This window comes from Hesperophylax consimilis, chromosome 20, assembly GCF_061612785.1.
Source record: "Hesperophylax consimilis isolate HC1 chromosome 20, BYU_Hcon_1.0, whole genome shotgun sequence".
Classification (NCBI taxonomy): domain Eukaryota; kingdom Metazoa; phylum Arthropoda; class Insecta; order Trichoptera; family Limnephilidae; genus Hesperophylax; species Hesperophylax consimilis.
In genome coordinates this window covers 6,014,679-6,042,013 of record NC_142855.1, presented here as the reverse complement: position 1 = coordinate 6,042,013, position 27,335 = coordinate 6,014,679, and the positions used below count along the sequence as shown (strand labels likewise).

The following is a 27,335-nucleotide window of genomic DNA, read 5'->3' as shown; positions in this document are numbered from 1 at the left end:
AACTTTTTTTTGACAAACATATTTGTTTTAACCAGAACTTTAGACTGCAAAAGACCCTTTCGGAGAAAGTGCTAGAGAAAAACTAAATTAAAAAAATTTTGTAATAAAATGACAATACCATTAACGAATGCATTAGATATACTATTGAAAAATCATGAAGAAATAGTAAATTAGAAAAATTAGTAATTATTTTCTCTTTTTAACATTAAACATTGTCTGTTGGGGTATAGTAGCTGAGAGGGGTGAATTTGGATTACTCTTATCGTAGCTTTTGTCATTCGGTCATCATACCTTAGAACAGTGTTCCGCAAAGCGTGCGCCATGGAACACTGGTGTACCGCGGTCATCAGTTGGTGTGCCGCGGAAAAAATTCAAGGTATTGTGAAGATAATAAGAAAGCAAATGGGAGCAGATGAGAGATAATATCAATCACTTAAGTTTCATACAGAAGTACGATGGCTATCTTGCGGGAAAGTGCTATTTCGGATTTACTAGCTAAAAAATGAGTCCTAGACGTTTTAAGAGGACAAGGGTTCAGATTTTGCTTCTGTGTTTAAAAGAGAAGAATAAGTATTAAAACTTGCATATCTGGCGGACATATTCGCTCATTTAAATGAGCTCAACAGAAAAATGCAAGGCAGTAATTCTTATATTTTAACGTCTTCGGACAAAATTGAAAGCTTTCGCGCTAAGTTGCTATTATAGATTAGCCACACTGTCAATGGTAGTAATGAATTGTTTCCAAATGTCATGGCTGCCGATTCAGAACAAAAGGAGGCTTTGATAGTGAAACACTTGGAGCTATTAGTAGGAAAAATTAACTGTTATTTTCCTAAGTGTAACCTACAACCTTTATGCTGGGTACACACTGGGTATAGATAGCACATTTTTGGCTACATAAAAAAATGAGTTTGCTACTTTCAAAGCTTGCTGTTAAAATATATATCCATTTGCCACAACCTAGTTATGCAAATTGGAATTTTCAACTCTCACTACTATCCATGAAGAGATGAGAGCAGCCGTATCAAAGATTGCTCCAAATTTTGATCGCCTCTGCTCAGTTAAACAGGCTCACATTTCTCACTAAACATCGTTTCATATTAGGTATATTGATTTTAGTAATAAATAAACATTCCTATTTTTTTGGGTGTACCTCTAAAATTTCTTGTTTTGATAGGTGTAACTTGAACACAAAAAGTTTGCGGAACACTGCCTTAGAAAGCCCATATTCGATATAATCCATCTTTGTATGTTATGTAATGTACTTATTTGATTAAGTTCAATTAGAATTGTAATGTGCTCATCTCAACACAGGTATTATCTAGAGACATGAGCAGCGGAGGAAAAAAAATCCGATATCATCGTAATAAGTCATGATACAGAATGATTCAATTCAATTCAATTCAATTTGTTTATTCCTTTAAAAACATTACAAAATTACATTTTATTTCGTTCTTAAGTATATTTGTAAAATGGTGTTACATAATAAGTAAGCGGTGTATAAACTATACCAGCATCAATAGAGCTTGCCTTTTAGAGGCAGCTTCACCGATGCTAAATATGTCGATATCCGAATTGATTCTGTTCAACAGCAAGACTTCTCTCCCCACCGGCATGACCATCGGCAAGTTAGTCCTGCAGGCCGGGAGATAAAACAGTCTATGCTGTCGGTGACGGAGATAACCATCAGGAACATAGAGACTAATTCTCTCCATGATAGTCGGATTTTCAAACCATCCACGAATCAGTTTGAAGAAGTGTGATACAATATGCACATCTCTTCTGACCCGTAGATGGTTCATACCGAGCATGCCCAACAGAAAGTCAGTAGGATAGAGCCACGGGTAGTAGCCATACTCCCTCAGGTAGAGGAATCTCAGAAATTTCTTCTGCACTCTCTCCAACATGAGGGAATACTTCACCTGATGTGGGCTCCAAACCACCGACCCACTCTCAAGCCTACTCCTAACTAACGCAATGTATAGCACTTGAAGAACCCGGGTGTCTCTAAAATTCCTCGCAGTGCGTAGGACGAAGCCCAGCATTTTCAGTGAAGCACTACACGTCATTTCGATATGAGTATGAAATGTCAGCCTACTATCAAACATGATGCCAAGATCTTTCATAGTGGAGACACGTTTTAAACTTCGGGCATTTGTGGTATACCGGTAAAACCAAGTATGACGTGCCCGTGTGAAAGAAAGAATGAAACATTGAATTCGATCCGATTCCGTTTACTCAAGTCAACAATTCTATTAATGTCCGATTGGAGTCGAATGCTGTCTTTTAAAGTTTTAATTTCCAAGAATAGTTTTAGGTCATCAGCAAAAATAAGTGACCTGGAATGCAGAATATTTTCTGTAATATCGTTAATAAAAATCAGAAAGAGGAGCGGTCCTAAATTAGAGCCCTGTGGAACGCCTGAGAGCACAAGGGATAATTTTGACAAGAATATTCCATGAGATACAAATTGCTTTCTTCCAGTAAAATAGCTTTTTTATTTATTTATATATATAATTTGTACATTTATTTATAACAATTACAGGTAATAAAGCCTAAGACGTTATAATTGTACCATTTATGCAGTGTATATGCAATGCCAAAAATCTCGTAAATGCGCTATAGGACACAAAAAATAAATCTAATTTCTTATCTACCGCATTCAAAAAGCACGTAGCTCTCCCCACAGGTGAGTTCATTAATAAATTAGTGCGGCTTGCTCTACTATATAGAAGATTGTGATGACGTCCTCGAGAGTGAGACTCTGGTACAAAAAAATTTAATTGGGCCAGTATCTCATTATTAGATAAGTGACCGTTTATTAGTTTGAAAAAATATTCAAGCAAAGCAATACCTCTACGTGTCTCTAGGGAGTGGTAATTGGTCATGCCTAATATATAAATCGATGGGTAAAGCCAAGGGTAACGTCCATAGAGCCGCGAGAATAAAAACCTTAAAAAAATTTTATGGACTCTTTCAATGCGTAAAGTGTATGTTAATTCATGTGGAGCCCAGATGATCGAGTTTGATTCAAGTACACTTAGGACTAGTGTGTTATATAATAACGTCAGTGTTTTTGTGTTACGAAACGGATATGAGTTTCTAATTACGAAGCCGAGAAGCCTGTATCCTCTGCTTATTAAATCATCGATGTGTTGGTGAAAGGTTAGTTTGCTGTCGTAAATAACTCCTAGATCTTTGATTTGATTTAGGTGTTGGAGAATAATTTCATTGATTGTATATTCAAATACATGCGGTTTCTTTGATCTTGTATACGAGACGATATTGCACTTGGGTGTACTGAAGTTCAAGCCATTTATTTTGGCCCAGTTTGAGACGCAGTCAATGTCACGTTGAAGGAGAATACAGTCAAGATGGTTTTTTATTGAACGATATAGTTTCAAGTCATCTGCAAATAGTAAATACAGCGAATGTGTGATGACTGAACCAATATCGTTGATAAAAATCAGAAACAGAAGTGGTCCAAGGATAGACCCCTGAGGAACTCCAGAAAAAACTGTGAATTCCAAAGACCTGGAACCCTTATAATAAACAAACTGTCTACGATTTCGAAAATATGAAGCAAAAAAACAGAGTAGTCTTTTGGAAAAACCAAATGAAGCTAGCTTATTTAGAAGAATGTCGATGTCAACCTTGTCGAATGCTTTTTCCAGGTCGAAATAAGCAACATCCACCTGTCCCCGATTGTCGAGAGTTTGTGATAAGAAATCTGAGATGCATAAGAGGTTTGATGTTACTGACATCTGGGGTCTAAAACCATATTGACGGTCATCAAGAATTGGATTAACGTGATTAAGTATATATTTATGTAGAATTTTCTCGAATATTTTCATGATGGAACATAGAACGGCAACTGGTCGATAATTCCGGATATCGCGTTTATCTCCCTTCTTGTAGATAGGGGTTATTTTAGTTAATCTCCAGATGTCTGGGAGAATCCCGTTTTTTAGGCAAACATTGAAGAGATGACATAATGGTGGTATTAAAAGGTCGGAACAACCCTTTAGTATAAATGTTGGAATATTGTCAGGACCGATGGAGTGAGGTTTCTTTAAATTTGAGAGTGCCTCCTTAACATCTTTTTCTGAAATACTGACCAGGTCGAATGAGGGCCCAATCTGTACAGTGTGAAGGGTAGAGTCAATATTGAGAGTTGGTTGGACATTTTTATAAACAGATGAAAAAAAGGTCGCAAAACTATTTGCGATTTTATCATCAGTAGTCAATTCCTCTCCGTCAAGAATCATAGACTTAAATGAGTTGTTGGATTTTTTTAGATCCTTAATGTACTTCCAAAACTGTTTGGGATCGATAGATAATTTTTCTTCCATTGAAGTTAAATGATTTTTAAAAGCTTCACTGATTTCATGTTTTACGATGGAGCGATAGGCTGAAAAACTAGCATAGTCCAAGTTGTGACGTGTTTTTTTTCCATCGCTTATGAAAAATATGTTTAATTTTAATATTTGAAATAATACTATTGGTGTACCACTTAGGATATACTCTGTGTGCCGTAGTGCGAGGTGTGGAAATGGGTATACACTTGTCGAATATATTGTAAATTGAATTGTAAAAATTTGTACATAATGCATTTATATCTGTTGAACTTTGGCAGACCGGTTGCAATGAGCATTCAGAAAGCAATTCATATAATAAGTGGAAATTTCCTTTGTTGAATCTCCATGCGTTTATGGTTCTAGCTCCATGATAGGAGGGAACTTCTATTGGACTTGGGTTTAGACATGAATTTGCAACACCTGAGTGAGTTTCACTAATACTTATAGACAAAGCAGGGTGGTGCTTGTCCTCGTTTGTAATAGGGTCATGACATTTCTCAACACACTTTATAAGATCCTTGGCATTACATAAAACTATGTCCAGAGTGTTATTATAATCATTACATATCAAGTTATATTCTTGCAAACCGTAGACACATTTAAAATAGTTAAACATGTTCACAATATTGGAGTTACAGGAAGGGAGGTTCAAATCACCTAATATTAAGATATTTTTGTCACTGAGAAGATTATAATTACTTTCTATTTTTTCGAACATGTTGTAGTATAACGAAGTTGAAGAACGAGGTGGCACATATATCACACATACGAAAACAGTTGAAGATTTCAAGGATAGCTTCACCCACAGGGATTCAGTGTCGGGGAGGTCCATTGAAGAAATCCTCTCAGCATGGGTTACAGAATCAGCACGAACAGCCAGGACGACACCCCCCGCTCGTGTGAGGCGGTCACGACGAAAGACAACATAATTTTCTGGAAATAGCTCTGAATTATGCACACTTGGTTTCAGCCACGATTCAGTGATTGCTATTAAATCTAAGCTATCTCGAGCAAATAGGTTGTTTTTAAATACTGCCAATTTCGTATTTAGCCCTCGAACGTTTTGGTAATAGATAGAGAGGTTAGAATTACTTCTCACTCTTAGAGTGTTTCGTTTTATCATTGGTTGCAACGTTTCTCCGAAAAAACCACTCATTGAATGCAACATGATTTGGCCATATGTTCGGGTCCATAAAAAATGAAAGCTTCGATTCCGGGACTCCAATCCGGAAAGAGGCGTAGTCAGCTTTGGCTGTCAATTTGACAACATCGTAAACAATTTCTTTGTTTATATTGAGAAGGAAATTTACAATATCCTCGACCGTAGTGTTGACATCGAATTGCCAGGCATGAATATACTTGCGCCTTTCAACGGCTATGAGGCCTTTATGCTCAGTCGCGGTACCATGAAGTACTGGTCGTCTTTTTTTCCTATGCGTGACTCGGCGCCAATTGGGGTTAGCCGAAGTGGAGGTATAGGCTTCTGTTTCCGATTTGGATTCTGCCGTATCGGTTTCTGCAGTCTTCGATGTTATAGTATCGGTAGGTTGGGCAACGGGAGTTGACATCTTCTTCGGTTTAGATGGGCCGAACATTGGAACCGATGGATCTGGAACAGATGATGCCATTGAAGCATATGTTGTAGCAGGTTGAGGGTCTACTTCCGATTTTCCCTTTTTTGTAGCAGATCTCGTGGTAATCTTACGAGCGTTGGGGCAGCCGACTAAGGCAGCTTGGGTTGTGGCAGGCGGTGGGCTAGCCGCTCTGTTTGTCTGTACGTCGCTGGGCCCCGTTGTGAGCTGCGGGGCGGAGGGGGGCGAGCGTAGTAAAGTAGTGACCGCTAGTGCGGCGGCGGCAGGCGCGGCGGGCAAGACGCGCGGGTCCGGGGGGATCGGACCTGCGGCGTTCGACGAAGAGACACTGCATGTACATGTACACATTTTAACACTACCGACATACGTTGTCAGTAAATTTTTAAGGGAATTCTGTTCCCTTTCAAAAAACAACATTTTGTCACTCAAACTTTCAATCGTTTTCGTTAGTAGGTGAAGCCCAATCAAAATTTCGTTACTGTCACCCATTTCGGTTAATTATCAAGCGCTGATAATAGGAAACAGAAACAAAATTTTAGCGCGACAAAAAAGACGTGCGTTCCGGGCGATATAGAATAATCGTGTTGATTAATCGAGCTAGCAAAGAATATGAGAAACCGTAAAGAAAAACCTATAGTTGACAATTTATTTAATAATATGTCATGGTTTACGGTATCAAATTCCTTCGAGAAATCATTATATGAGCAATCTACTTGGTAGCCCTTATCTAAAGATTTGGAAACATAATCTGTGAGTACCAGTAGGTTAGTATCTGTTGATCGACCTTTTCTAAACCCATGCTGTTCCGATATTAAGAAAGGCTCTACTTGAAACAGCACATGTTTATGAATTATCGATTCGAATAACTTAGCCGGGGCGGAAAGTATTGCCACTGGCCTGAAATTTTCGACAGATGTCTTTGATCCACTTTTGAAAATAGGACAAATTTTTGAGACTTTCCAGGAATCAGGAAATATACCAGTATCTAAAGATAGGTTGAATATAAAACTTAGTGGCATTTTTAAAAATTCAACACATCCTAAAAAAAAAAATACTGGAAGAAAGTCTGGCCCAAGTGAATGTGTATGTTTCATGTTATTAATTGAAGATTTAACATCCGATTCGTCTATATGACTTATATCAATGTTTTGGGCTCCATTCACATTCATCTTGGAAGCAGAAATGGGATTTAGTAATGGAGGCTCATTACTGTACACTGATTGGAAATGAGTTGCAAATGCATTGGGTACATCCGCTCCTCTAACTTCCCGATCACCATGCATCATGATGTCTGTTATACCACCATCCTTGCGCAGTGATTTTACGTAGTCCCAAAATGCCTTGGGATCATGTTTGATATCACTCTCTATTGAGTCGACATACGTTCGGAATGCTATATGAACATTTCTTCTAACAACTGCTCTGAGATTACTGAACATTTCATACTCATTTTGGTCACCAGTAGCGTTCCATTTTTTATGGTGAGCATGTTTTATCTCAATGCTCCTGATGGTATCTCTAGTGAACCACTTCGGATATCTACGTCCACCTCTGTTGGGAGGTTTCCTAGGGAAGCAAGCGTCAAATACATTATATATACATGGTGTAGCGCCTCATTAACGGTATCGAATTTAGAAAGTTCATGCCAATCCAATTGTCTCATCATCTGATAAAGTTTGACAAAATCACCAAAAATCCATCCCCGCAAAGTGCCGTCTGTAGTTTTAGGTAATTTGGTAGTCTTCGGAGGCTTTTTACAAGAATACCGGAACTCTAATGCTGGGTGATATTTGTCCTCATATACGAGGGGAGAATAGCTATGTATGACATTTAATTCAATGTTACACAAAACGAGATCCAACATCCTCAACTCAGAATTGGGAATACCATTATGATGTTTTATAATACAAAAATACACTTTACATACATATCTTCTAATCTCAAATTATTTTTGGAATGGAGAACGTTTAGAAGAGATCTTTATTTTAGTGGTAAAATATGGCGAGGAAACAGCTTGAGGAACTAGGAATTAAATTTTCACGTTTTCTTTGTTCTACAGTTTCCTGCAAAGTGATTTTTTTTAAAAAAGTTTCTTTATTCTATGAAATTATTAGTTACATGCATTGAGGAATTTTTCGACCACCATGCTAGGCACATGCCCGTGTTATGGTGGTCGAATTTAAAAAATAAAGAAGGTAAAATGAAAATTACTAATGGACGACAAGAGGTGAAGAAGTATTCAAGCAACTGTCCTGACTGCGTCGTCTGAAACTCCTTTGTGACAATATACATAATGCAACTTACTAGTTAGCTGAACACTCTCAGCATACTGCAAACATTCCTTCTTTAAATCTGGAAGGTGGATTTCTATATCCATATACGGTATTTCACCAGCGCCTTCTTCCTGGTATCCTGGTTCCGTCTTGATGGAAAAATTCTCTTGGTTGGGAAGGTCCATGGCACTGCTGTTATGTGATGGTAATTAGTTATTTAATAAACATTAATTAATTAGAATAACAAGGCCCTTATAACAAGGGAGCTTGAACCCACTGATTGCGAATTCGAAGAATCCTATATTTAAAAATTTATTTGTGAAACATTGATGCCAATGGCCAAGTCATCAATAATCAAATCAACCTAAATAGAAACCCAATACGACGTTTGTCCCTCTTTAAAAAAGACCACTAGGCTCGGTTGGGATAGGTTACGTTATGTTATAGGTTAGATTATGGGTCGCCATTTCGTCAGATTTTTTTAATCTGGAGAGCATATACATGACTCATGCTTCATAAAAAAAATGTGACCGCTCTTGAAGCTTCGTTAACTATAAGCATGAAAGGAAAAAAAACGAACCTCGACACAAAAATGGCTCAAGGAACGAATAAAATTCTGTGAACGAATAAATATTACATTCATATGGTTTCATTCGCTACATACTTTTAAATACATTTGAACTTTTCCAAAAACTATAACAAGAACTTCGTTCCTGGCATCTTTATAAGAGTAATTTTTGCTTGTAGTATACCCAAAGCTAGTCAAATCATTATACATATAATCTCAAAATATCCGTCAAAACTTCACGATCTTTAGTCATGCCTGACATTTTTATTGTATTTAATCAGTTAAATGTACGCTTACAAACAATTACGTACGACGGCTCCCTAGGCCGACTGAGAAAGGTTGATTCAACCACGATACAGATGATCCAACTTGGTTAAACGATTGTGTGATTGGATGTTCTAACCGTTCTCCTTAATAGCCACGCCACATATCACATACAACGCATCTTCACATGGTTGAACATTCGGCTAAACTCAACCAGATTGATACAACCGCTTAACCAAATTAAATGGTATGTAAGGCACAGTGCGCGAAGACGCACATAACCTCAATTAATTTGAACACAGAATATGGAACACGATCGATGGCATAACTCTCGGAATAATCCAGTAATGTTTAAAGTTAATGGGTACTCATATTATCTTCTTACTCACAGTTAGCTGATCAATGATCACAATGAATTGCACATTTGATATTTACAACACATCAAATTGTGTTGTTCTTGTTCTTTTGACAGATAGGCCCATAAATATATCACTCTCTAGATCGATATCTTCGGGCTTTTTGTATCCAACAGAATTATACAGTACTTAACCACAGATATACAAGCAGTACTTACCGTGCGGAGCGGAGCAGTAGACAAGGTAGAAAAAAGCTCAAGGCCATTTAAAAATATGATGCAACCATAGACAATATAATTGCTCTCGGCCTATTCCATTCATTCACTAGCCCAAAAAAATATTTTAAAAATAAAAATGTCCTTGAAGCAGAAAAATGTCGAAATGTTTTCCAAGTGCAAGATTCATCTGACTAAGAAAATAAACTTTTACTGTGTATTTCCTTAAGTACTGTATAAAATTTTTGGATGAAAAAGGCCGAAGATATTGATCAAGAGAGTAGTTTATTTATGCTGCCTACTGAGTAGCCGGCCCCCTGCGTTACTTTAGGCCACAGACCTACTCACCACGCCCGCTTTGCTTTCAATGTTGATCGTCTTATGCTGTCAAACATTGGTCCCGAGTAGTCAGAATATATAGAATAGATAATTTAGTAGTGGTTTGATGCTGACGATGAATGACAGTGTCATTGTAGTGGTTGTTTGGTGTGAATCCCCATGGGATGCATGTCCTCAATGGGATGTGCACCAAGATCACGGGGATGTAGTCGGTAGCTTGACGGTATCGATGCAGAGACCAGACTGATCTTCCTGATGCTCCAGTGAGAGAGGTAGAGAGGTAGGTGATGCGACCACGTAGGGCTCGTAGTGCAGGCGCAGACCGGCGAAGTGTTGTATTCTGTGTGAATGACTAATAAACACTACTCCGAAGTATTGATCACTGTATAGGATCAAATGTGACTCGAACAGCCCCTTATGGATTTCACTGAAGACAATATTTCGTCATTCAGCTTATAATCGAATTTGGGTTTTTGAATCTCGTAGGTATGTGTCGTGGCGACAAATTCATTTGAGTAAAGTTTCTTAGCTTCGGCCCATAACCAGAAGCGGATGTCAAATTCAACAGTCATCAAAAGTATGTAATGGTGATGCATTCAAAGAATATAGTGGTGTGTACAAACTTATACCTGTCATGTATCTCTATACATACCTAACTTTTTTGACAATTCAGTACACACATTGTTCATGTTAAAAAAAAAACATTATGTCGACTTTTATTCGACACCTTGTGTATTATCCTAAATAGTGTTTGTATAAGCGAACCTCGATAAATATATTTTCTACAAACCTTTGGGAAAGCAATTGTCCCTCTGACTATTACTAGAGTTTCAAAATACAAATTAAAGAAGGAAACTGTCCGATGCTTACTTTGGTGATTACATTCTTTAATTTTCTGTTGTCTATGGATATGTCAAAATACTTGGCGTATAACTCCCGCATGACCTTGTAACCCTGATGGGAGGAGTTATTCAATACCCAAATTCTTATAGACAAAGCTGTTGTGGCTGAAAGCTCAGATCTCATTGGCTTAGAGCAAGAATTGTAGTTTGATCTCTCGCTCTCTACCATAGCGACTTGTGTAACAGAAAGAGAAGCTAAGCATGCTTTATGCTCCGATAAAAATTAACGGTAATTTCCAAGACGCCATTTCGTAAGTTGAAAAGTCAGTTGAAGTGTTTAGCGTAAATATTTTGAATTTTCTTTCACCCATCTAAAAATAATGTTACGTTCTAGAATTCTTCAAGGTGATAAATTATTGCCGTGTTGTGATAAAGTGTGTTATCCGGTCTATCTCCACCAATTGAAAGAAAGACCCGAACCCGTTGTTAAATACAGGTACTAACCTCTCGTTCTTTGATACAATGTTTCTGATTCCTGAATGTACTTCATTGGCTAATAATTTAATTAATTTTCCTTTTCAGACCTATCCGTATTCCGACGCGATACAATACCACGTATTAGGATGCTAAAACTGCTAAAAAAAGCCACGATTACATCATACAAGGTCATTTAAACCTTTCCAGAATTGCATCATGTAAGTATTCAGATTTAACCAGCATTTTCCATGATGTTTGCTGACGACAAAGCTGTGGAAATTATATGAAACCCTTGCAGGAGAATTTGAATAACTTCTAGTGCTGTGGCAATAATAATTAACACTTAAATTTTTTGAATATGTATATTTTCTTGTATTTTTGTGCAAGATCAAATTAAATCCTGTTAAGTTGTTGCAGTAAGACTGGGTTCGATTCCTAGTTGAGACCGTTACTTTTTATTTTTCTGTGTCTTGTTCTGTTTCATGTTTTGTTTAGATATATTAGTATTATCTTCTACTTCAATGATAAATCAATGCTCAATACATCGGTTGTACCTGTTTTGTATTACTGTCCATTGTCTTTTTGAAAATAAAAAGTATTTTTATGTGTGCATAGCTGTGGGTTTTTTTTATTTTCCTTTTCCTGCATTCCAATATTATTATTTTTTAAATATAATTTTTGTGGGCTAATGAATGAACGATGTTAGCTGGGTGCAGTTATATTGTCTATGTTTGCACTTTTTTAAATGGCCTTGAGATTTATTTATGGTCCACAATATATTTACCTGTCTGGACCAAACGACTGTTTTGTCTGTGGTTAAGGGGGTGACAAAATGGGGCCACACAAAAAGCCCGAAGATATCGATCTAGAGAGTGGTTTATTTATGCCACTGTCATTAGGTGTGTGGTTCATGTATGGTAATTTGCTTCTTAAAACCTTACAACGCAGTTATTGCTACTCCACTTTTCTAAAAGAATATCGTATAAACTACGCAATCATTGTATTAAATTAGTTTATTATCACTATTACATATTCATAGCAATTTTTTAAAAATTCAAGGGCTTTTACTTTTCAAGTGACGTTTCATCAAGACTTTGGAATTGTACGTACCTACTTAATTAGGTTCTTTTTTTGTAATTAGTTTTTGGGTTGTTATGCCGTGTTGCGCTAATTCTCCTTTAGCCAACGTTTCGGACAACGTTGGCTAAATAAGGAGTTAGCGCAACACGGCATAACACCCCAAAAACAAATAACAAAAATACTTTTGGCCGTGAAAATATTAAATCATATTTTACTTAGGTTCCTTCTACATTGACTAAGTAATAACTAAGTTTTTTTTCCTTAATTATTTGTGTTTGATGATCAGTTTTTACAACATTTGCCGTACAAGACATTATGCTCCCAAAACCAACCAGATTAACACGTGACAGACGAGATTACTGCATTGTTGTTTTACGGCCGCTGTCACTAATTATAACTAAGCGGTTAGTTAGTTACATTTCTTTGTAATCTCTTTTGTCTTGCATTTTTATTATATAATGTTTGTATTTTTAACAATAAGTATGAAATATTAAATGTAAGGAGAATTTTATAGATTATCATTCCTACATACCTACCCGAAACCTGGCCATGAGACATAGGTATGTTAATTAATATCTATGGTTCAAAATGTGTAACAAAATATCCGTCTAATGAGTGACATCGCTGTGCAATATTCTGATGAAAATATTCATCTTCAAAACCACGCCTGTTATAATAGGAGCGTTGTGATTAGTGAGGTGCCTTTTTGCTGTCGGATGAACTGAAACTACCATTGCATCTATATGCCCTAGAGAACTGTAAATACAAGTACCTGCAGTCTGGTCTTATGCCATCCTCTTGTTACAATTTACCCTTTGGTGTTTCTAACAGAGAATATATGACGCAAATGTGAATGGTATCAGAAGTCGGGGACTCTCGAGGAAGACATGGCACGATCAAGTGAATCAGATACTTGAGTCGGGCCATGTCAAGAGTCAGAATAAGAGAAGACTATGTATGAGACGGCTTATGGATGCGAATGAGGCAATTAGTGTGTGCCAAGTTGTCTGGCGGTCCGTCTGCTTACCCGTGCGATGGTTAGTTCGTTAGTTTGTTTATGTTTACATACAGTATTATAATTCTTAACAAAAATAGCCTTTCCTCATCACAAGAGACAAGGCTCTTGTGTTTGGTAATTTAAACTCAATATTTTAGGTTTATCCTTCATTCGTAAACCAATGATGTTTAATTAAGGGATTGTTTTGGTTAATATAAACTTCATATATGCGACAACTGGTTTGACCCACGCTCAACTATACCAACGTCAAGTTGACATTTCTGCTCTTTGTGTGGAAAGTGTACCGTTCAGCGGTAATTATTTCTGCTGGTGAAATTTGTGAAGCAAATATTACATTTTGTCTGTCAATTCCTAGACTCGGCGGTCGCTCTTACATTGTTCCATTGGCAAAAGCGGCCAATTATTGTTAAGTGGTTTTGTTCGTAACAAGTTGGTTCTTTCTAAAGCGAGGTTTGAATTTATTTTTTAAAATCACCTCAACGGCGCTTTACCGCAAATGGATTTAAATCTATTTAAATCTCCAATATAACTTATTAAATTGGACTAATGAATCAACGTTTTATTTACAGTTTTGGTTTATTTTCAGCTGAGACTAATTACCATCACATAATGTGAAGCTATCACAGCAGAGCCATGGATCTTCTCAACCTAGAGAGTGTTTACATCAAGACGGAACCAGAGTTCCAGGAAGTAGGTCCCAGGGTTCCCGATGTAAAGATGGAGTGTTTGCAATATGCCGAGAGTGTTCAGCCAACTAGTAAGTTGCACTGCTTATATCAAAAAGGTATTTCATATTAAGGACAGCTGCTTGTTTTCTCGTTCCCCTCTTGTCTTCCATCAGTACTTTTGATTTTACCTTTGTAATGTTGCTTTGCTGGAAACTGTCGAACTAAGCAAATGTGAACTTATAATTTTTATTTTTTTTTATTTTTTTATTATTTTAATTTAGATCATAGTTACATTAATACATACATATTTTGCAATATATCATATTTAGGTACATAGTTGGTCATGTATACCTTATCAGAAAAGAGGAGCTCTTGTGCCTGATAAGGGAGCCACGATTCTTACTTAGATTCAATGTTATGTGTAAAATATAAATATAATATATATATATATATATATATATATATATATAGGTCCCACAACATTTATTGCGTCCGTGCGTAAATCCGTCTTTGGGCGTCCAGCACTTCTAGTTCTTTTTTTTAGATTGTTTTTGTGAATATTGCACTATGTTTTACTCACGATAATCGCTAATATCATATTTTTTTAATATTCATAATAATGCAGGTTTTGATGTTTATTACACTTTCATACATTTCTAGCGTCACGTACATACTCACGTCCGGGTGTATATTTTTTGTATATTGAAGGTTCCTTTTAATATAGGTTTCACGTCCGTTCACTCTAATTTAATTGTTACGTCTTCCGTATATTGCTGACTATTCTAATAAAGTTTTCACGTCCATACTGAATAATTTATTCTGGCGTCCGAGTGTATATTATTTGTTTGTTACATGGCGTTTTGAAGGTCGATTTAATTTTTACGTCTTCCGTATATAATGCCCTTAAGACTCTTGGATTTGTTTTGAGAGTTTCAAAAGGTACATTTAAGCCGTTGTTATGCCCCTTATATTATAAAACCTCTTAGGATTACATGACTTATTCTGATATGGGAGATATATTTCACCCTAAAAATAATCAATATAAATATTGTTTATTTTAATTCTTTTATATATCGAGACAAATAGACATCTATAATTTTTGCAATCTTTTGTTTATTTTGAATATCTACTTATGTGAGACTTCTTATCATGTTTACCAATGTATCTTATTTTATTATACGCTTTTGTTGTAACATTTTATTTTTTTTCATCGTATTTTGTTTTCTCTATTGTTTTAATTTTGAAGAATTTATAACTGCGATACTCAACTATTAAACTAGAATGTAAACGTCTATTAGGTGTAATAAATAAATTAACAAATAAATAAACAACACAAAATATTTCTTACTTTTCTAGTGAAGTTTTCACGTTCATAGTGAATTAATTAATTAATTACAGCATCTGTGGTTGAGAGGTAAGACTCTCGACTCGCAATCCGAAGCCCGTAAATCTGACGGTCAAACCCGGCGTGCGCAAATAAATTTTTATTTGTTTGTGTTATTTCACAATAAATACATTAAAAATAATATAAAGTGTGTTTGCAGCATGTTCCAGAGTGAAATATACTCTCAGTATCGCCCTGATGTGAGACCACCATTCCGAATGGAAACGTTATTTCTAAGCTTTTGCCGTGTTTGGTGACCAGATATAAATAGCCAGGTACTTTTCTACATTTCTCTTCCCCATCTTCTTCCCCCCCCCCAATACCTTCACCCTAGTACTCAGATTGGGGATGCCACAGTCTCGCTGTTCCAGACGGGAGCGGTTGAGACTCTTGTGCGGTATATAAAAAAATATATGTATATATATATGTTTTATTTTTTTGACATCCAGTAACACACCAGACCTGACAAAAAACTGTCTATTGATAGTGAGAATTTTGAATGAATATCTTGTTGCATCTTGTATACAAAAGTATCTACTGGGCGCAGGCGTGCGACAATCATTTTTACAACGATATCCTGAATAAAAATGTATCATTTCATAATTCGCCAGTTCGCTCCATTGCAGAAGGCGGTCGGACCTTTTTAGGTCGGGACATCAATTTACCGTCTACTGTAAACCATCTTACAAAAATGTCCACCCGCGCATGGTGATTTTTAATTCTGAGTGCTACGTGGCATCGTTGTAAATGAACTGAATGTTGCCAAATCTACCGTTTTGCTTCACCAAAGGCTCAAACAATACATAAAAATGTATATATTTGCAAACTGACACGAGGACGCAATACTATCGACGTAATGCGTGGACGCAGCACGGCCGTCGTTATGTATACAAAATAATTTCTACTCGTGATCGGTCACGAGGATACAATACCATCGACGAAGCACTTCCGTCGTTACGTATTCAATATAATAATATCTGTGTTTATATCTAACTTAATTAGTTCAACCTCAAATTGTAATATTTTAATTAATGAGTTAAACTTATTACTATCATTAAGTTAAAAATAAATTTATTTTTTTATTTTTTTTTAACATCTATTTCTTAACATCTTTATCGTTACAATATTTACTACATAATATTATGTAATATTTCAATCACTTTTCTGATAAATCAGATGCTTGTGCTAAGGAGAGGACAACTATATATTTTTACATATATTTATATTGCAAATATTATTACAAAAACTCTTAATAACCTTACAAGAAAATACAATAAAAGTAATAAAAACAGGTTAGATATAAATAATACCAAGAAATGATACGCAGAAACATAATATGTAGAGTTTATTAAGCAGAATTGATTTGAAAGTACCTACACGGCACACACGCTCATGTAATCTATTTAAAGAAAAACACTGTAAAACCAATTCAAATAAAAATGCTTGTCTTAGAAGAATATGTTCAACATATGTATAATAACATTCTCTCTGATTCTATCTTCAATGTAACCAAAATAAATTTAAAAACTCAATTTAAAATGTATTAAACGTGCACCAAACTGCATAAAATGTAATTATATTATGTAATGACTAATGACATATAATATGTTATAATAACCTAATGTTATAATAAGCTCCCTATTGAATAACGTTATATTTTTTACAAAATAAAACCGTACTTTGTTTTAAACCACTTTATATTTATTTATCACAATATTTGTGATTGAATCCAAACCGGTCAACGAAATATAAATTAAAATAGATACTTTAAAAAAAGGATTTGTTTCATTTTGTATAATGTCAAGCTACAAAGTGTTTGTTTTCTTCGATAAATTTAGTATTTTTTAGTTCTTGTAAGTATAGTGTTTAAATTTTTAGATACATAATAGAATAGTATATTGAGGAAATCTGTAATTGGTTTCTTAGTTAGGTAAATTTCACATGTATTAATGAACCACATTGTAAACTGTTGATTTCCCTGAAATAAAATAAATAATATGAAACAATAAGAAAAGTTATGAGGTGGTATTAGAGAATTTTAAATCGATTTTCTTTGCAATTAAATAATAATTTAACAATAACTTTGTAAACACCACTTTTATTTTTTATATTTTGTTTCGACCGGGTTTCGCTACCACCGAATGTTCTTCAAAAAACAATATTGTTTCGTTCTTCGTTCGATAATGATTTCAATGTAAAATAGTGTGTTTGTGTAAACTCCGCTCATACGAGTTTTGAAAACATAGTGTAGAGATATAATATAAAATAATAATCATCCTAGACATGAAGAAAAGTCAATAGGTGTTGCATATTAGTAAAAATTGATAAATGTATCCAAGACACTATCCAGATAGCATTTAGTTCGAGTTGAATCCTGCAATGATACATAAAGATAGCAGCAAATAAAAATATGCGTTAAGAAAATAAAGATTAAGTATGTTTTATTTTTATAGTGAATATCTCACAAGAGTCCCAACTGCTCCCGTCTGGAGCTAGTGAGACTATGGCATCCCAAATTGGGGTATATTGAAGGGGAAGAGATGGGGAAGAGAAAGGTGGGGAAGTACCTGGCTATTCAGATCTAGTTACTAAACACGGCTAAAGCCACTTGGAGCAACGTTTCAATTCTAAATAGTGGTCTTACACCAGGGCGATACTGGGAGTAACTTCCACTCTGTTGGTAATTCTTAGTCGAAGTATATTACAGTAAATATGACCGAATCAGATAGGGACACATTATCTCAGTTGGTAGGGTCACGGCTCGGAAATCCAAAGGCCCTGGGTTCGAGTCCCAAATGTGACAGTGCCTTTTTCAGATTTTTCCGTTTCAAATGTTCGATTGAATTTCGCTAATATTGTCTTCATTAATTAAAAATAATACCTTATCTAGATCGGCAACGGGTACGCAATACTATCGATGTAATGCGTGGATATAGCACTACCATCGATATGTATTAAAAATAATGTCTATTCGTGAACGGACGCAATACTACCAACGTAATGCGTAGACGCAGCACGATCGTCGTTATGCATTAAAAACCACGCAGGACGCTTCTTAGTTCTGAATGTCAAGCGGCATCGTTGTAAATTAACCCAATGTTGCCAAATCTGATGATTTACTCAACCAAACGCTCAAATAATACATAAAAATGCACTCGTGAATGGCCACGGGACGCAGTACTATCGAAATAATGTGTGGACGCAGCAAAACCGTCGTTATATATTCATAATAATATTTCAGCGTGATCGGCCATGGGGACGCAATACTATCAAAGTAATGCGTGGATGCAGCACGACCGTCGTTATGTATATTAAATAATATCTACTCGTAATCGGTCTCGAGGACGCAATACTATCGACGTAATGCGTAGACGCAGTACGATCGTCGTTATGTATTGAAAATTATTTCGACCGTCGTCGTATATTCAAAATAATATCTACTCGTGATCGTTCACTGGGACGCAATACTATCGACGTGATGCATGGAAGCAGCACGATTGTCATTATGTGTTCAAAATAGTATATTCTCATGAGCGGCTACGGGGACGCAGTACTATCGACGTAATGCGTGGACGCAGCAAGACTGTCGTAATGTATTCAAAATAATATCTACTCGCAAACGGCCATGGGGACGCAATACTATCGACGTAATGTGTGGATGCAGTACGACCGTTGATATGTATATAAAATAATATCTACTCGTAATCGGTCTCGAGGACGCAATACTATCGACGTAATGCGTAGACGCAGCAAGATCGTCGTTATGTATCGAAAATTATATTACTTCGTGGACGCGGCAAGATCGTAGAAATGAATAAAAACATACACTGCTCGATATATACATTGTGTAGCGAACCTGTCGGCAAAATGTCAAACGTTCAATATTCGTTTCCAGACATTCCGAGAGATTTTTTGCTTCCACAAAAATTTTTGCCATACGATTCTACATGGGGTAAGCATCGTTCTGGCCAATTTTGACGTCAAAACATTGCAGCGTCCGTATATCGGACGCTGTAAGTCGGTGGACGCTACAATGCTATGGAGTTTTTAGGGGTCGGACGCAAAAAATGTAGCGGGATATATATATTTTTAATATGAGTTTTTTTGGAAAAAAAGTTTGATTTTATTTATTTGTTCTTGTTGGTTCGTAATACAGCGCAATTCGGAAGGGAGATTATTGTAGTTTTTTATGGCTTGGTAAATATAATGGTTTTGCATTTGAGTTAATGCCAGCAAGCAATTCCTGGTTCCTCAAGCTGTTGCCTCGGGATATTTTACCACTAAAATAAAGTATCTCTTCTAAATTCAAGAATAAATTCTCCATTTCAAGAATAATTTGAGATTATAAGATAGGTATGTGAAGTGTATTTTTGTGTTATAATATATTTGTATCATGACTTGTTACGGTGCTATCAGATTTTTTTCTCCCTCTGCTCATCTCACTAGGGAATTCTTGTGTCGAGATGTTCAGCTATATAATTATATTTAATCAAATAAGTAAAGTACATAATACATACGTAGATGGATTATATCAAATATGGTCTTTCAAAGGGATTTATTTATTTGTTTGTTCACGCCTTGACCGCTTTTACATGCGAGGTAAATCATACAGGAGCATTATAACAGGATGATGACCATTATGAGCATTATAATAGGATGATGACCGAATGACAGAAGTTACCATAAGGGTAATCCAAAATCTCCACTCACAGCTAATACTGAATTTTTGACCATTTTCTTGAATAGATTTAACCAACCCATAGTTTTATTTTTTTATTTTCACTGTGCATATTATGAAGCAACGGAGCTCTATAAGAAATATTTCTTTGTCCAAAGAATGTTATGTTATTCACCGGCTGATACATTAAAGAAGAACCCAATCTAGTGTTGCGCACTTGTTGTGATCTTTTGGCAGTATCAATGTTGTTGAAAAATTTACAAAGAGCGATAACACATTATGTACAACTGCCTTGCTTATATAATTTTTCTTTTACTGTACAATAGCTGTGACGAATACAATTTTAAAATTATTTTAATGCAACAATTGAAGGCTCTAGGGTAGTGTTGTGACAAGTACCCCAACGGACAACATTTTATGAAAGAATTGTTTTAAAAAGCGCGTAGTACAGTTTTTAATGTAACTATGTCAAATATAATTCTCAGAGTCTTAAGATGTAGGCTAGCTTTATTATATTGTTTATAAATAAAGTTTTTTATTATTTTATTTTTTTTATTTTTTTTTAATTTTTTTATTTTTTTTTTTATTTTTTTTTTTTATTAACGACAATTATAATTACAAAGTTAAGTATATTATTCGCAGTCCTCCTCACTAGGTATTCCTGTTCCGAGGCGGACTGTAGGTTTTTGTATAGGTGTAGATCGTGATTTCCTTGTTAATTTCTACAAAAAAAATTTAAAAAATTGTCTTCACATTTGTTCAGTTCATAATTTTATTGATTTCCTCATCTTCATGTTTACTTAGCCATAATTTGATGTCGTTTTTAAATTTTTGTGTCTCCGTTGTGTTTTTGAGTTCAATTGGGAGGGCATTATATAGTTTTGTAGCATGGAAATGATGATTTTTCTGGCCAAAAGACGTATTTAATTTTGGGATGTTCAATAGATTTGAGGATTTCTTCCTTGTAATATAGTTGTGTTGGTCAGCAGGGTACTCATATTTTTCTGTAAATTTGATTAGAGCATTTTTTTAGTATAGTTTTATTATACTGAACACTTTAAAATTTTTAAAAATGTCTTTTGATGGAGTTCTTATGGGTACTTTAAGGATTATTTTTATTATTGCTTTTTGAGTTTTAATAAGCTGCTTCATGTGGATGTTTGAGGCAGATCCCCATCCAATAATCCCATATTCTATGCGTGATTGACAGAGAGCATAGTATACCTTATATAAATCATTTATACTTAGTATATTGCGTATATTTCTAAAGTAGTATATAAGCTTTGTGAGTTTCTTTGTGATACTATTTATGTGGGAGTCCCATCGAAGATTTTCATCAATTTCAATTCCGAGATATTTTATACTTCTAGAGCGTGTTATGGTGGGGCAGTGGCATGATTGCGTTTCGTTTTTTCCTTGACAATCATGTAATTTGAGAGTATAATCCTCAGCTGGTTGTCCTCTAGCCGTTATAGAAAACGTTAAATATTTAGTTTTGTTAACATTAAGTGTGAGTGAGTTTTGCATAAGCCATTTTTGCAGAAGGATAAGCCCGTTTTCAGCTTCTTTGTAGGTGGTTATCCAATCACTTTCATTAAATAAAATGACAGTGTCGTCGGCAAAACTAATGATTTTTCCGTTGGTGTGTAAGTTGCAGATATCATTTATATATATCAGAAATAATAAAGGTCCTAGGACACTTCCTTGCGGTACACCCTAATTGATTAGGAGAGGTTTACTTTTACACTTATCAATTTTAACACACTGTGAACGTTCTGACATGTAACTTATCAGTAGATTTAGAGTTGTGTTTGACATCCCAATTGTTTTAAGTTTCTTGAAAAGGATTTTATGGTGTCAAAGGCCTATTGCAGGTCTATAAAAATTTCCAAAGATTTATTTCCCTGGTCTAAGCTTTTTGTGATCGTATTTATGATATCGTCTATGGCGTCGGCAGTACTCAAGTTTTTTCTAAAACCGTACTGAGATTTCGATATTAGGTTATTATCTTCTAGGTACATCATAAGTTGTTTTTTTAGTACTTTTTCCAATATTTTAGAAAAGGTACTGAGAAGGCTTATTGGTCGATAGTTATTGATATCATTTTTACATCCTTGTTTATAAATAGTAACATTATTGTTCCATTTAAGATTTCTATCAATTATTCAGCCGAGATATCTGATTGTAAAATTGATAATTATTCGATTGACATCAAGAAACTAGACATTCTCAAGAATAGAACACAATCGGTGAAGATGTTCTTACAGCGGCCATCTTTTCTTACCTTCGTGATTTTTCAATATTATCTTAAATTTTATTTGTAATGGTATCATTATTTTATTTCTAAAAGTATTTGAATTTATTTTTTCTAACACTTTCTCGGAAACGGTCTTTTAAAGTATAAAGTTCTTGTAAAAACAAATATGTAAATTGTGGTTTAAAAAAAAGGTTTTTCTTACCTGTTATCACTGTGTAATGGATATATTTATTTTTTAAGGACTAACAATTAAAAATAAAGTGATGTTCTTTGTCTTAATAAAATATATTGTATCCATATAATTTCGTTTTTTAATATAAATTTGTACCCGTAGATCGCAAGCCTACACTCAAGCAGATCTTTGCATATCATTGTGTTGATGTTTTGTTATTCCAGGTAGCATTAATGTGGAGACTGTTCCGATCCAGGCAGGACACAGAGAAGAAGACGAAGGTGGGATTCCTTATACGGAAATAGACATAGACCTGCTGGATGTTAAAACGGAATGTTTTGAACACTCTGAAAGTATTACGCAGACTGCAGGTAAAATTAGTTTTAGTTTGTATGACTTTGTTTTTATAATTTTCTGTTTTCTTTGTAGATTCATACTTATTGAGCTTTATACACCATCTTTTCAGACTTAAGATTGGACCTAAAGACGCATCCTGGAGGAAACACTTATTCATGTTCGCATTGCAACTACTTCTGCCACAGCAAGTCAATGTTAACACGGCACTTGCGCACCCATACTGGAGAGAAACCTTATACATGTTCCTTATGCAGCTATTCTTGTTCTCAAAAGGGAAATTTAAAACGTCACATTCTTGGCCATACTCGAGAAAAACATTTTTCATGTTCTGACTGCAACTATTCATCCTCTCTTAAGGGAACTTTAAACCACCACATGCTCTCCCATACTGGAGAAAAACCTTATTCATGTTCCTTCTGCAGCTATTCTTGTTCTGAAAAGGGAAATTTAAATCGTCATATGCTTACCCATACTGGAGAAAAACCTTATTCATGTTCATTGTGCAGCTATTCATTTTCTCGAAAGGGAACTTTAAAACGTCACATGCTTACCCATACTGGAGAAAAACCCTATTCATGTTCCTACTGCAACTATTCATGTTCTGACATGGGAAATTTAAAACGTCACATGCTTAACCATACTGGAAAAAAACCCTATTTATGTTCCTTCTGCAGCTATTCATGTACTGAAAAGGGAAATTTAAAACGTCACATGCTTACCCATACTAGGGAAAAATCTTATTCATGTTCCTACTGCAGCTTTTCATGTTATGTTGAGGGCAATTTAAAACATCACATTCTTACCCATACTGAAAAAATTGTGTGCATTCTGTAGCTATTCTTCCGCTCTCCAGGGACGTTTAATTCATCCGGTCATTCAGGGACATAAGCGTAACCATACTGGAAAAAAACCTTATTAGCGATAAGATTAAACCCATAGCATTTTCGTTGCCAGCATAATTCTAAAAATATAAATAATATTAGTCACATAAATTTCTACGGTCGTAAAATGTATAATACAGTAGCATACAATAACTTGTACGTACATTCACTGTACATCTAAGAATTGTGGTTGTTAATTATGGAAACTCATTTTTGTACCCAACCTTAAAATTTACTATGAATTTTGCATTTATACAACTGATATAATCTGATTTGACTTTCGTGTTTGTCTACGTTGATTTCAAAATCAAGTTTTTATCAAACAAGTATTTGTGAATTGTATCGATATGCACTTAGTTGTGTTGTGAAAAATTAATTTAATTAACTACTTTTATATTTTTAAGGTTGGACGCAACGCTCGTTAAAATCTTCTTGTTCGTAATAAAAATTATAATAATATTTGGATGATTTGTATAGCGCTGTATTTGTGCAAAATCACCTCAAGGGCGCTGTATTATACATTTCTACAATGATCTTCTTATGATCATATTCAACAATCATATACTAGCAATCCCTTCTTAGTCTAAATTCTCATTCCTTATTTACAAACATGTGTTATTTACATTTATAGTGATTTACTCTTTCTTATTAAAACTGTTTATGTTTTACGCATGACTAATTTATCAATACCTAATACTGCTGTTTAAACTATTTTTTTATATGTTATTATTATGAGATTTAGACGCTACCATTTTGTTAATTTAAAGTTCCCACGAAATTCCTGTTTTTATGTCACTATATATGTAAGTAAATAAATATGGAATGCTCCATGTATATATTGATATATATATTTGTATAAATGTATGTGTATGTGTAAGCAAATATATGTACCCGCCTCAGAACAGAAATCTTCTAGTGAGGCGGGTTACTTTCACATTTGTAATGTATCATGTAATTGCAATAAACGCCCGGGTTTCCGGAAATTAATAAATAAAAAAACAATACCTATAATCGAGTGACAGCTGTGTTTTGATCTGCTCCCGAAATAAATAGTTAATAATTTGGTTTAGCGAGAAAATTTTCCCGTGGATGTGTCAGAACTGATGATAATCGTCAGTTTTACTACATCTGTGTTCGATTCGTCAGTGATTGATCAGTGAATAAAAAAATATCATTATTCAACAACAAAAAATTAACAGTACGTCGTAAGTCAACCAAAAGGGTAATCTAGGCAAAAGTGTTTGACTCACAGAGTCTACCAAAATGTCAAATTCAGAAAAAAATCTGAGAACCAAAGGGCAAACAAAAGCAACTAACCTTACATCTGAGCCCTATGCTTTAAACATTGACAATCTGCTGGAGAAAATAAGGATGAAGTTGGAAAAAATTGAAGTAGGTATTTAAACATGCCATATTAAAAAAAAATGAATGATGAAAATCAAAAACCAGGAGCGCAAGAGACTTCATCAGCCGTCAGAACGTTAAAATCCATCAAGATGGAGACCATAATCAAACTGGTTTCGGAAGTTGAATCAATGAGAAAGGAACTAACGGAAAAAGACAGAATTATAAAGAGCCAGGAAGTCAGATTGGCAGAAGTGGAGCAAGTAACTCACGAAGACACCCTTGAATTTGCAGGGATTCCAGTAAAAGAGGGTGAGCAGCCTGCAGAAGGTATTAATCGGGGGGCCGCAGTCACAGGTGTTGAATTAAAAGGCGATGACCTCCTCGACATCAAGAAAATGCCGGACCGATGACCTGGAGTCCTCCCAAATCTCCACATCAGATCTACCAACCCCCAAAAAAGACGACTGATTCTACTGAACAAAAAGCAACTAAACACAAGGAAACGGATTCCAGAAGATTTTTGTTAGTGAAATTCTTGGTCCCAAAGAAATTGTGTGAAATTCTTGGTCTTCAAAAGTGAAATTCTTGGTCTTTCAAAGATCTTCTGTGGAGGTCTAAAACAAAAGCAAAAGTAATGGGCTTCAAATATGTTTGGTACAAAGACTGTAAAATAATGATAAGGAAAAATGAAGGTGACAGGCAAATACACTTTATTGAGCATTCGGTTGATCTTTAAAAAAATGATTAGTTTCCTTGATTGAGAGCCTCACTCTTACCGGTCATTCACTGGGTCGATTCCCCCAATATTGGTGAGTCATATGGTCATATCTTCTTTGCTTATTTTTGCACTGTAACAATAATCACCTCCTACACTTTCCATAAAAGGTTTGAAATCAGTGATGACCACGGATCAGTGAAGCTCTCATTCATGGGAATTAAAGAAAACAAAAATCTTTTAGTATAAATTATATAATGGTTATTACCATCAATAATGTACAAGAAGAACAAGGTGACCAAATCAACGCTTTTACTATTTCGGATACCAAAATTTTAAAATATCTTATAGCAGAAGAAAAAAACACTTACTATTATGCACCAAAATATAAGGTTAAATAATAAAAACAAGCATATGTTATACTCTAGCGACATCTGACGGACTCTGGAGTAAGCTTTATGAGTAGCGCCATCTATCGCTCAAATACTCAACTTATTCCCATACATCACAATTATATTGATAAAACATAATTCATAACCATTTTATCCGTTTTATTTTTCATAAAAAAACCTTTTTTGCGCGCAACACTATTTATTTTCACATACATTATTACCTAGAAACCAGGGGCATTTCTCTCAGCTTTGGCCTTGAAACGAGAAACTTATAGAAAACGAATAATATGGCTAAAAGCTCAGATCTCATTGGTTTGATCTCTAGCAGAAAGATTGGTTTGATCTCTCGCTCTCTATCATAATGAATCGTGTAACCAGAGGCGGATTTGCCCTTAGGCCTATGTAGGCCCGGGCCTAGGGCGGCCAGATATTAGGGGTGGCCAATCGTGACAAAAAAGTCACAGATGATAACAAGAAATTACTTCCTAAGTACCTAAATATTGTACGTACGAAATAGCGATATGCAAGAGCGTGTTCACACACAGCACACAGCGCGCCCCGCAGCCGCCCTGGCCACACTTATCATGCTCCGTCGCTCGCCCGCTCGCGTATTTCCAATCCCTACCGTGATTCAGTTGCGCTAGTGACTGAACCGCGTTAGGTATTGTTATTCATAATAGCGTGTTCACACACAGCACACAGAGCGCCCCCACGCCCCGCAGCCGCCCTCGCCACACCTATCATGCTCCGTCGCTCGCCCGCTCGCGTATTTCCAATCCCTACCGTGATTCAGTTGCGCTAGTGACTGAACCGCGTTAGGTATTGTTATTCATAATAGCGTGTTCACACACAGCACACAGCGCGCCCCCACGCCCCGCAGCTGCCCTCGCCACACCTATCATGCCCCGTCGCTCGCCCGCTCGCGTATTTCCAATCCCTACCGTGATTCAGTTGCGCTAGTGACTGAACCGCGTTAGGTATTGTTATTCATAATAGCGTATTCACACACAGCACACAGCGCGCCCCCACGCCCCGCAGCCGCCCTCGCCACACCTATCATGCTCCGCCGCTCGCCCGCTCGCGTATTTCCAATCCCTACCGT

At 35.7% G+C, this 27,335-nt stretch overlaps 1 protein-coding gene across 1 annotated transcript in view; it reads left to right on the top strand.

Moving 5' to 3' along the window:
• Positions 1 to 23,761, top strand: part of LOC149413977 (uncharacterized) — a 42,135-nt gene extending 18,374 nt beyond the window's left edge. The window contains exons 4-6 of the mRNA XM_089643954.1: positions 22,766 to 22,912; positions 23,008 to 23,139; positions 23,733 to 23,761. Coding sequence (XP_089500080.1) covers positions 22,766 to 22,912; positions 23,008 to 23,139; positions 23,733 to 23,761 — 308 coding nt within the window. The remainder of the gene's footprint in view (positions 1 to 22,765; positions 22,913 to 23,007; positions 23,140 to 23,732) is intronic.
• The last annotated feature ends 3,574 nt before the right edge of the window (positions 23,762 to 27,335 follow it).